Below are 12,956 nucleotides of genomic sequence, written 5' to 3'. Positions count from 1 at the left end.
AAGAGAAAGAACAAGCAAGAAAAGATGAATGATGGTGAAAGAATATATGAAAAAAAGGAAAGTGAAAAGTGACTTTCTGGGGGAAAGTCAGAAACGATGATTTTTATGAGCAGGCCCAACAATTATTACATAAATCATCTGACAGAAATTACTCTCCATAGTTGTTAGCTTTTACAGACATATGTTTACGTCAAAACCAACAGGAATGTGAATTGAGTGTGTTTTTGTTGGGTTGTAAATAAAAGAAGTGAGGCAGGTCACATTTCTAAAGGCCAATTTATAGTCCAGGCGACAAGTGCCGCTCAACAAAAAACCTGTGGTCGACAGATGTTGCACCACTGTAGACACGATGTTGGAATAGAACATCATCTGCAGTTTGCATGAAAACCTGTACGACGATGCAGCGAATGAAAAGCAATGAAACTGCACAGAAGAGAAAACAGCTGCTACAGTGAAACTGCATTAACAGTAGATTTTCCACACGCCTGTGTTTCACTCACGAGTTCTTTTGCCATCTTGCAGGGTTGCCAGATTCGTGGTTCTCCCAAAAATTCTGGCTAGTATGAAACTGCAATGTGGGGGGAAATTACACTGTCTTGGGTGGGTTTTCTGCCTGGACAACTTTGTAATCGCAGTCGTGGAAAAATGTTTGGAAATTAAGACAAATCGTCCTATAAATGTATATGGATCCTAGTTCTGAATAGCTGGCAACCTGGAAAAGCAAGAAAGTAGACACAGCCCACGGCAACAATCCAGAACGCAGAATTTTGAGTGCCATCCAGTCAGACTCAATCAATCTAATCAAAATTTTTTAGAGTATGCGACAAGGTCTGCAACCCTAGCAGACACAACTTTGTCTATTTTGTGTCATTTTTGTTGTCTGGACTATAAATCGGCCTTTACAAAAACAACACATATTTCAAACAATTCAGGCTGGTGCTACAACACCTTTAGAGGGCAGCGGTGAGTGATGTTTGTTTATTTGAGTTCGAGCTGAGTCTGTCGTCAGTTTGGTGGTACTAAATATCGACAGCTACGAAGTAAAATAGTCGACCAGTTTGGCCACTTAAGGCTTGTACTTAAAATAAAAATAAAACAAAAAACTATTAAATTGCAGTTATTTATATGGCGGTTAATCATTAGCAAAAATTTCATGATTGTGGCCTAAATGCAAGGAGTTTCCCAGGAAAGGTGCTCATTTACTTACTGAAGATATTTATGCATTTATTATTATTATTGTTTTTTAATTGTGTATCTGAACCTGGCCAGCAAGCAAAAAATGAAGATTACAATCAATAATGGCATGACATTGGATCTAGTAAGTTTCTCGGTTAAAAGACTGCAAGAAGGAAGGGGGCGGGGGGAGAGAGAGGGAGAGGGAGAGGGAGAGGGAGAGAGAGAGAGAACTGGCCGTACAGGCAGAGCAGTGATGACCAGCCCAATAGCGTTCATCCACGCTGTCACGTTCTCACGAGGGAACCAAAGGCTGACTGTAGGAGACACAGAAGACAAAGACCATCAAACTACAAATCAGTGGCTTTTCATAAAGAAGGCCCGGCTCCAACAATTAGGGCCGAGTCGATAAAAACATTTTGTCACTAATGCCGATTATAAGGAGGTAATTATTGATAATCTACAATATCAACAAATATAATGTGATACAATCAAACCTTAGACAGACTCCTATCGTTGTAATTAAAGCCCTTTATCCTGCATTTTTCTTGTATTTTATATGCACCAAAAACAGTCAGATTATTTTAACATGACAATTTTCTCAGCTCTTTTTAGCCTTAAAAGGCCATTTTTGTTTTTGTGCCTTTAAAGACTGACACAATAGGCTGCCCTGTATTGCGTCTCATTCAAAAACTACTCAGAACTTCATCATGAAAAGGTGGTGCTAAACCGCTATAGACTGAACGGGTGGATTTCTGTATTTATTGCAGCTTAACTTCCATATATGGACCACATAGAACTAGTTTCCATGCTCCAAGGAAAGGTTTTCCATGATAAGAGCCCTTTAAATCATTTTTTTAATGAGCTGCTGTGATGATGATATCAGACCTCTTGAGCACAACGTTGAGCAGCGCGTTTCCCACGTCTTTCCCTGGCACGGCGAGGGCCATCAGCTCTACGCAGGTCACGTGAAGCGCGTGTGCTGCTGGATTCGGAAACTCATTAAAGCGCCAGTCACAGTTGGGAAATGGACCTGGAGACTTCCCAGCCATCGGTAGCACTCATTAAGGAAAAGACTCACAAGTCTGTAGGGGCATGTACAGTATATACACTTCACACCTGATTACACATAATATTGTCTATCTGGGTATGTAGACTGCCCACCAAAGACAGGGTGAAGCTTTTCTAAATGCTTTACTGCACATGAGCATGATTTCTGCCAGTCCACAGCACTACGTGTTAGTTTTTAGTTACCGTTCCAAATATTTGCACATGATACCCTATCAGATAACCCTAGTTAGCCTTAAATATGTTAATTTTCTGCAAACTGACAAACAAAATGTACTCGATTGTATTAGAATCCCTTTGGAAAGTGAAGGCCCAATCCCATTTCACCCCTCGCCCCTCCCTGTTCACGTCTAGGGGCAGAGTGTCCCGATTCTTTCTGAGATAGAGGGGTAGGGCGAGGTGTTAGGGTTTTTCAGAGACTCACTCCAAACAGAGTGTCGCGATAAAAAAAGAAAACCGGCAAGATGGCTGAGAAACAGACCAAAGAAACCCACAAATGTGAGAATTTTCTCTGTTAAAAATCACGATAATAATTGTTTTATCGTAGTTTAATGTTGTTTCAGTGTATTATGGTTCTGTTCTTCATAACAAGCATTAAAAAACGCTCATAAAACGCTGATGTCTCGGTAGTTAGCTCACTAATTTTCCCGTTCCACCTTAAATGGTTAACGGCAAATGGGAAAATTTGAATAAGAAGCTGGTGAATATCTGACTTCAGCTTCATCACTGAAGAATTAGGGGTGGGTGATAATAAATAATTGCCCCCCTCTTTGAAGGCATATGATGCCCTAAATGTAACTAAAGCCCAGCAGTGAGGAGCTGAACTTTACCCTCCTCTGCTGTCACTGCAGACTGGCAGCGTCGCCTACAGAGCAGCGCTGGTAGCTGTTAATGAAGTAATGCTCTTTTTTTATTTGATGATCCCATTTTGTAGGGAAGAATTCAGTTCCAAGGGGCAAGGAGACACTCGAAAACAAAGGCAAGGGTAAAAATAAGAAATGGGATCAGGCCTGAGTGTATGGTGGATTACATTGTACAATGCAAACAGCACCCTCTACAGTGAACTCGATCAGTGCATGCACAAAACAGAATTCCTATAATATGTGACAACAACTTTAAATCTAAAGGCACTGAAGAATTTTTAGCAGCTCCCAAAGCGGCTGGCTGAAGGATATTGTCGACTAGGCGGCCGATGAGTTTGCAGTAGTAGGTGTCATCTGGGATCCAGACGTTGTCGTCGCGGGGATTCATGCCGAATTTGAGGTAGGTCTCGCTGAGGCACCAGCCAGGCGTGCGGTTATCCTTCAGTGAACTCATGATGGCGTGCACCAGTTTGCGCTTCAGATTGGTGCGGTCGCGCAGGTGCCTCTCGTAGTAGTGCAGGGTGTTGTAAAGGTACGTCACCGGCCGATCTGAACACACATCAACAGCAGTTACGCAACACGGCACCGATCTGCTTAACATTACATGTTACGTTACATAAAGTGGTTCTATGTACCATACAGGGCATGAAAACCATACAGAGCTAAAGGCAATGATCTGAGTCTCTATTACAGGAGTCTGGAACCCAAATGTTAAGAAGAGCCATTTTGTCCTTTCAACAAAAATCTAAACACCTTGGGAGCCTCAACACTTTATGTCCATTTTACCATCTTGGCTGTAAATGTGTCTCAGTGTGTGCTGATGTGCCAGAATAGACTGACAAAAAATACTATAACAGAAAACAGACTTACTTCGCTCTGCTTTAAGCTTTAGCTCAGCTATAGCTGCTTTTCTCACATCTCTGACAGGAAACTTTACACAAAAAGTTGAACAGTTTCTTGTAAAATGCCTCTCAATGTTCGCTTTTTACGAGACTGTAGTCGCTTCTCATTCGCCAGCTTCTTGTTCAAATATTCCTGTTCCACTTTAAATGACACCTGAGGTTCCAGAATGTAACGACTGCACTATTTAAGGTGGAACGGGACAATTCGAACAAGAAGCTGGCGAATGAGAAGCGACTTCAGCTTCGTGACTTTGTAGTGTTTGTCAGTTTCTCGTTGCAGATTACACGTATCAGGAAACCAGCAGGAGTGATTATAAACACAAATAAGTCCATTCATCTCCAAATTATCGATGTTCATCTTAAATCTCTCTCTTTGCCGTTTCGTTAGCTACTAGCTAGGCGAGACTGTTGTCTGTGTTGCTATGGTGACCAGCGGTCTGCGCTGATCTTCAGGGTTAAAGGGTGAATCAGCAGTTCTACATTAACTCCAGAGTTTAAGACCATTTATTGTTAAACTGTGTTGAACGATCAGCAGAGCTTTATTTTACTGTAAAGGAGGATTATTTTATTTTTACCTACAAATCTGATTCAGCTGTGGAGCCACAACAGGACAGTAAAAGAGCCTCATGTTGCTAAACACTGTCCTATTATCCTTGGCGTCAGTTTAATGTCTCTAAATAAATGAATGACATAATTTCTTACTTCATATTTAATAAATATTCCTAATTTAATGGAGACAACTAGGTAAAGATAAAATAGACATGATGATGGGTTTAATGTCCTGTACACATTTTGTACGCATCACTGTTCTTTGAGGTCAATTTGACCCCAGGCTTTCGGTTTAGGTTTGAGGTTATAAAAAGTAAGAAATGTCAACATATTACACACATATATTTTGAAATTTTGGACACTGAGGTCATTATAACATGCAATTTTGTAATCTTTAACAAACTTCCCCTTGCTTTAAAGTCCTAACCTAACATCTCCATAGTTGTAGTAGTGCGAGAACCACACCACACGGGGCTAAGGAGAACAAAACTCCCACTACAACTTTGATATTGATATGAGGTTTGATATTTGATATGAGGTTTAAATTGAGGGATTTAACTTACCCCAAGGACAAAAGATGTTAGTAAATCTGAGGATAACAGGAGGGTTAACTAACCTGACTTGTACGGCTACAAAGGTAACAGTGACCACCTACAGTTCTCTGCATAACATCACCTGCTAAGCTTTTCATTAAATCGTTAGACTTTTGAATCACTTCCCCCTCACCATGGAACTTGTAGAGGCCCCCAAGGTGGTCCAGCAGGGTCTCCAGGGACTTTGAGACGGGCAGCAGCTCCAGGAAGCGATGGATGACGATGTCGAAGACGGGCAGGAAGCGTAGACACACGTTCCCGAAGTAGATGGGCAGGTACTGTGGCTGGAGCTGCACAGGGGGGTTCACCTGCTCCGCCAGACCCTCAAAGTACAGCTTCTCTGGGTACTTCTGCATGTGGAGAGAGTAACAGAGAGTGAGCGAGAGAGAGAGAGAGAGATCTGAAAGCTGCCACCAATATGGATACTGATTTTAATTTAAATGTAAATTAAATGTAAATTCATATGGTCAAAACTGAAACAGACTCCAGTTTCAGCTAAAGTCCTTTTCTGACTGATATAGCTGTCAATGTGCAATTGTCACATTCACCAAACAAGCAAAACCTAAAGCTGATGCATTTTGCATATTTTTGTCATTTTTACCATAACCCTGCATTCAAACCGGCAGATGACAAAGCGGCCAGAGGTCATTTTTTCCAAAGAGAGCTGCCGATTTCCAGCAACAGGAGGCAGTGCAAACACTGGCAACGCGCAGTGGGCGGCGAGGCGACAAAGTGGAGCGGAGATTGACTTTATGTAAATAAGGAGTGAAGCGACATGACGATTACCAGCAGGAATTGAGCGTTCAGCCAGAGCCAGTTTATGAGGAGTCTGGCCACTTCCTATTTCCACCGTTATATCAAAAACAGGACTGCAAAACAGCAGAGGGCGCCCACGAGCAAGTGGGAGCAAATGCAGCTCAACAGCTAAAAATGGAAAGTAAAAATAGTTTCTAATCACTTACACAGAACTTTCCTTTCATTTTAGAAAGTAGAAGGATGCATTTCACTAAAAAAGCAAAGAAATCTCACCTGTATGTTTTTTCTTTATTCTACAGCAAACGGGTTTGAACAGCAGGATGCCAACATTACTGCTACTGAGTGCTGACTGGTTGGCTGTTTGTGCTCACAGACGTTATGAACGTACACGAGGCTCCGTTTTAAACTCCTATAATTCGAGTTTAAAAGCTCTTAAAAATATAACAGCGGTGTTAAAATGTTTTATGCTGTTCAGGAAATGAATGTATTCATTTACATTAAAATATTTAAGCATTTATAAACTACAATTTTGCTCAAATGCTCCATATTAACCCATTCATTTTGTACCTGCTCGGGAGCGCCCTCTAGTGTCTGAGAAACCCGGAAGATGTTACAGAGTGGAAATTCTCCTCTCTACAAGTTCTCTGGTTCAGCAGCGAAGTACACACAATTTTTTTTGGCTAAAAATTGTTCCTACTAGAGATGGAATAATGGTGGTGCAGCAAACAGACAGTAATCGCTAAATTAAGACCAAACAGCGTTTTCCTCACCGACTGCACAGACACGGGGACTAAACCATAGCAACCAACGGAACCAACTGGAGTTCAGAAATGCCAACAGGCGATGAGCGTTCAGCGATTTGGGCGACAAGAGGTGAGAAGTCGCTGCAGGTGTGAACGCAGGGTAATGGTGTTCTGGTCTGAAGTGAACCGGTTAAGCCTGTATTGCTATAAGCAACGGCTGAATCTTAGCAGATTCTACTCCAGTCACAAAATCACTGAAGCTGTTTTTACAGGCCAAACGAGATCAGTCATGTCCTGGGTGGAGCTCAGGACGGCTCATTCCACATTCTCACTCTAGTTCACTCTGAAGGATGAAGGCTTTCTCCCTCCAGAACAGCAGAGCATGTATTTTTCATCTTTTCGCCAGAAACTCTACAGTTCCCAGTTTTCTAGTTTGACCTACATTTAATTTGAGACACCTTAAATAACATTTACACAACAGGCCAAAGGAATGAAAGCGAATGGTGAATTTTTTTGGTGACGTTTAAAATAATATTTTGCACCTAAGCAAAATCTGATTTGTGATCTCTCTCTGGATTGTTGGGACTCTTGAACAGAGCCTGGTTACTTCCTATAATAAACTTTGAAAATGCATCTGCATGCTTAAAGGGTTCTTTGCATGATGAAAGGGATCTTCAGAATGATAGAGAATGTGCTGTAGATGATTCTATAGAGAACATTTTTGAAAAGGGTTCTATAAGACTTCTATTGTTATGATGTCAAGCTTGTAATAGAAAGAACCCTTTATGATGCTATACAGAACCCTTTTCAAATCATACAGCACGTTCTCCATCAATCTAAAGAAACAATTTCACCACACAAAGAACACTTTAAGCATGCAGATGGCTCTTCGAGTGTCCATGGATCTTTGTAGAACCATTTTCTTTACTAAAGAACGCATGAAGAACCATCCTAAACATGTATTTGAAGCTAGTAACAGACATTTAAGTACTTTAGACGCTACAGTTTGGATGTGAACATCTTCAGTAAAGCCAGTGATGCATCAAGCAGTAAATCCAAACAGCCTCTAGAATCAGATGCTTTCTGTAAAAAGTAACATTTATTTTAACTTAAAATTTCACAGTTTCTGGGATGGCAGACCGAAAAGCGATCTGCAGATTTTAAAATACAAATTTAATCACTTAAGACCTTTTTAACACTTCTAAAAGGACAAAATAATACCATTACTGTGGCAAATCTACAACCTAGACTACAGTATACACTGTTAAGTTATTGAGTTTTACTGAATTCAAAACAGAAATACAGGGTGATTCAAAAAGATTCATCCGATTCCATATTTTGTACACCCGTGACTCATGTAGACCTGGAGTTTCCCATTATCTGATCATTCAAGATCATGTAAACGCGTTGATCAGATTCCTGAGAAAATCAGATTTTCTGCAGTTATCGGCTGATTAAGTGCATGTAAACAAACTTAGTGTTGTGGGATATAAAATGAGGGTAAAATGACTTCATTCTGCCCCAGATCAATGGATGCCTCCCCCTAACAATCCCAGATGATCAGACATTTTTAGACCTTGAATATCAAAAGCTAAATTTATGTTTTCAAGCTTTTTAAGGTTCCACAGGGACATAATACATAAATGTCCAATAAAAAACACCATTTTTAAGTCTACCAAAGGTTTTTAAATCAGCCTGAATCACTTTCCTTACATATCCTTTGTCCCATTGTTAGTGGAGAAAACGGTGTACCCTGCTAAATGAGGCAACGGATACACCCAGTCCCTTCACTGCTCTAAGGGTGAGACGAAGGGGTCCGGGTAAGGGGTCAGGAGGTGGTTTGGGATTGAACTTTCTTTCACTAACATTTACCACAGTTACACAGCGAGCAAAGCGAGGGCAGACGCTGCAACTTCTGAAATGTCAGCGCAATAACAGAGCAGAGGGGAAAAAGGAGCCAGAACTGAACTGTTGGTATTTCAGAGGCTGCGTGCAATCTGGGTAATAATATGCTCTGAAGGGCTTTTTGTTCTGAAATGTTATTCATTCGGCTGGGAGTATCTATTCAGATGAATGCAGCTAGTCTGGAATACATTATTAATACATTCATCAACTACAAACACACTCCTGCGTCTCTCTGCAATGGCAGGCACTTGAGCTGGTCACAGGAGTACTTCACCAAAAACTGCCAATAATGAATGCAAGCTAGTGAGGTCCGGCTAGCATGAGAGGCTTTGAGCAATGCTAACAGGAACCCTACTAGCATCCAACCAGTACTGGCAATGTTGCCGACTGTGTGTTGGGTATAGTGATCCTACAGATCTCGACGTGTCTGCTATCCCATTATCCCAAACACTATTAGAACTACTAGGATTAAAACCTAGAACAGCTTTAGATCATCGCTGTTGTCAGAACAAAACCTCGTTTTTGTCGTTTTTCATTTTTTGACATAATTTGAAAATGCTTGTTGCAGTTTATATTGTGTGAAAATTTCATGGTGAATGGACCAAAAGAAACGACCCAAAATTACTTGGAAAAATTTCTGGTTCCACTGACTCACATAATAAGTAAATTATGTTCTTTCCTTCTCCTGTAAAGTTACCATTTTGGAGATGCGAGGTTTTGTTCCGACAGTGGCGTCATATTAGAAAATGCATCTAGAATCATTCACAGGTCACTTGTTAAACCATTAGTATCCTCTACAGCCCATGTGTCAAACACAAGGCCAGATCAGGCCCTTGACACAATTTTCTACTGTGTAGTATTTTTTTTTATCTAGTATTTTAATTTTCTATTAATATTAGCCTGTTTTACAATGCGCTGCACTACAGTCCCCAGCATGCACTGCAATGTTATGTTCACACCGACTCTCCTACCCCAACAACTGTCTATGGGACAGCGGTTACACCTCAATTCTACACAGTTGCACACCAGGCATATCACCAAACACACTAACTGCATTTCAGCAGCGGTTCAACCAACATAAACACCAAATGTCAGCTCAGCTGACAAGTCTAACCTCTTATTCTCCAGAGTATATTTTGGTTTTTCCATCTGAATTTACATGACCAAATCGTAAGGCAAATTATTCAGTAACTGCATGAATGTACATTTTTATTTATTTATTTATTTATTTTGTAAAAAAAGCTCCCCTCAAATTAACAGAACATGTGTTTTATGATCACACATATTGCTATATGCTTACAATTTACTGCTGAAAGCCAAAAATCTGAGACGCTCTTTGTATTTTTTTCTAAAAATATTTTGTACAGAGCAGATCACTGAAGAGACGCCATCTGTTCATAGTTTATAGCCCAGATTTGTGGAAAAATGGGTCGACTTTCAGTAGAAAAGTTCAGCTTCTTTTATTATAAGGGTTTAAAATGACAACACCCATCTATTTGACTGGAGAGAAGACAGTTACAGCTCTCATACGACCCCCACCTTTAGAATGTAGCTTATGAAATATGAAAGTTACGAGGAATATGACGAAGTGCGTTTTGGAACCACCGGTGGTCTCAAGGAGTTGAAAAGGCTAAATGAACTTGCAGTAAAGAAAGGATGGCAGGTGTCTAGTTCAAGCAGATAGGTAGATTTAAAAGACTGAGCACCTGGGAACATTTACATTTTGAATATATCATGTATTCATGTAATGTTTCAAGGTCTACTACAAGTGTCTGTATTTTACTGTTGATATTTTTGCAAATTTTGAATAAACAATGGCCAGTTGTGGTTGCAGCACATCATTAATTAAAAATGAAATAAAAACATTTTTTCTTTGGCCCACAGATTTATTGAGACTGACCCTTTTACTCGTTGAGTTTGACAGCCCTGCTTTACAGAGTGATCTCAACCTGCCAACTAAAGCCAAAACACTTTACAAAACCACCAGGAACCAAGAGAAACATTTACATTTAATGTTTTCTATGTTTTCTGTTTCTCAGAGAAAGACAGACTGGAGCAACCTCTGAAGGAGTGAGGATTTTGGGGGGAGGACCCTGTTGGTAGGATCTGTGCTGGGGTCTTGGGTAAAGTTACCTTGTGGTAGGTCATGTGTTTGTTGTGCCAGTCACTCTGCAGCCAGTGCTCCGGAGCGTTCTCCTTGACGAAGTCGCTGACGCGGTTGCGGAAGTCGTTGGGCTTGAGGAGAAGAAGCTGGATGATGAAGTAGCAAACCTGCGCCTCGTTCCCCTCATGACTCCTCATTGCCTAGGCAACAACAAACAGAGAGGACGAAAAAAAAATTAATCACAAATTCCATAGCGTGCAAAAATCCTCACAATGAAGCTGCACAACATCCAAGACACGACTCTCAATTCAAGGACCTGAGACTGTTCTGCTGGATCAATGACACTTTCCGTGAATAGAATTAGTTTTATTTCTCGAAACACCTGAAAATTGTAGTAAAATATCAATCAAAGTAGGTAAAATAGTCATTAAACATAATTAAATAATTATATATAACTAAATTAGTTTATGGAAAATAAAATAATTATTTCCTCATAAACAATTATTAACATTCTGAACGTTATTTTCCCACCTCAGGTGGCCAAAACAGAGACGATTTGCGCCGTTTTACCATAAATGACTGGGTCGAGATCATATTCCCCATTAAGTCAATATTAATGCACTGCAAAAAACTAAGTACATAAAATTGAGCAGAAGGGAAAGTTGAAAATTTGCTTTAATCAAGATGTTTTCATTAAAATCTTTGTTTCAAGCCACGTTTTATTTCATTTCCACTGAAAATATGTTTTACCCATGCAGCTTAATCAATTCTTTGTGTGTAAACTGAGAAAACAGAATAAGAAAACTGATCTGTCATTTGGTCATCCTGGAGAAAACAACAATGTGATGCAGCTTTCTGTATATTTCATAATAAATGGAATGTTATATTTATTTTACGAGGGGAACAGGTTTTGGGAAACAAGGTATAAAATGTGTGACACAGGTTAAAATACCTTTTTGCTGAATTAAATAAATTCAAAAGGAAAAATCATTCTAAATTCATTTAACATGAAATAAAATGAAACAGTTCCAAACTTACAAATAATGTAATTATGGTGTTTCTGGAAGATTTTAATGAATAGATTTCACAAAGAAGGTCAATGTCAGTGAGGTGGAACGGCTCGAAATCACTATATGAAAGGTGGATACAGACATTTTAGGTGGTTTTGATCAGTTTAATTTTAGGTTAAAGTACTGATCCCTTCACTTTATACAGAAATAAAACTAGTCACTTTATTGCTTTTAAAAAGATAACAGGACATAAATTTAACTATTCATGGAAAGTTCCCACTAAGTTTCAAAGGACTATGTGGTCATATTTGAAGATTCTCAGCAGCATAAAAGTGTAGAAAGTGACATATTTGGTGAATTTTTGAAATAGATGACACAAGTCGCTGCTGTCGGAACAAAACCTTGTATTTCCATTTTTGTCGTTTTTCAGTTTTTGACATAATTTGAAAATACCTGTTGGCCTTTACATTGTGTGTAAATTTTATGATGAATGGACCAAAAGAAACGACCCAAAATTATTTGGAAAAAAATCTGGTTCCAGTGACTTACATTAAAAGTAAAGTATGTTTTCCCTTCTCCTGTAAAGTTACCATTTTGGAGATACGAGGTTTTGTTCCGACAACAGCGAAATACTGGATTAAAATATAATGTACTATAAATATATAAAAGTAAATATCAGGCTCTTTAGCCAAAGTAAGGCCCCCCCTAATACAGCGCAGAGATATTTCAGTGTATTACAGTGTGAGAGTAAATGGGTCATCCTACAGAAACGTCCACTTTTTTCATCTATCCATAAGAGTCACTGGTGTTACTGATCCTCATCGGTGTTACACATAATAAAAGTAACACCTGAGACATTTTAATGAAAAATGCATTTTACCAAATAACTGCTACAGAGCATCAAACCTCATGTTGTCAATCATGGAACATCCACTAAAATATGTAATTTAATCCATTTATATTCCATTTTTTCACAATTACCTCAGAATAAAGTCGGTCACACCAGTGACTTCAGCTAAAAGCTTCATATGAAATCATGAGCTAAATGAGAAAATCTCTGATAACTGAAAGACACAGTGGACTCACCATGTGCTTTTCTTCATAGATCCTCAGAAAACAGGTAAAAGGAGGTCGTGACGTCATCAGTGTGATGACACGACTCCTGGGGCTTTCATTATATATGTTATAATATTTATTTGCCATTTGTTTTCTTTATGTCATTAAATTTATATATTCCATGGTCATGTATAGATTATTGTAGTTAAAATTGCAGAAAAACATGTTTTTTAC

At 39.3% G+C, this 12,956-nt stretch overlaps 1 protein-coding gene across 1 annotated transcript in view; it reads right to left on the bottom strand.

Moving 5' to 3' along the window:
* The window catches only part of med23 (mediator complex subunit 23), an 80,582-nt gene that overhangs the window by 18,867 nt on the left and 48,759 nt on the right, over nt 1–12,956 (bottom strand). The window contains 6 exon segments of the mRNA XM_036564162.1: nt 1,417–1,476; nt 1,478–1,490; nt 2,062–2,227; nt 3,417–3,653; nt 5,282–5,498; nt 10,686–10,856. Coding sequence (XP_036420055.1) covers nt 1,417–1,476; nt 1,478–1,490; nt 2,062–2,227; nt 3,417–3,653; nt 5,282–5,498; nt 10,686–10,856 — 864 coding nt within the window.

The sequence above is a fragment of the Colossoma macropomum genome, unplaced genomic scaffold (assembly GCF_904425465.1).
Source record: "Colossoma macropomum unplaced genomic scaffold, Colossoma_macropomum, whole genome shotgun sequence".
Classification (NCBI taxonomy): domain Eukaryota; kingdom Metazoa; phylum Chordata; class Actinopteri; order Characiformes; family Serrasalmidae; genus Colossoma; species Colossoma macropomum.
Note: the sequence above shows the minus strand (reverse complement) of the source record. Positions and strands in the feature narration are given on the sequence as shown.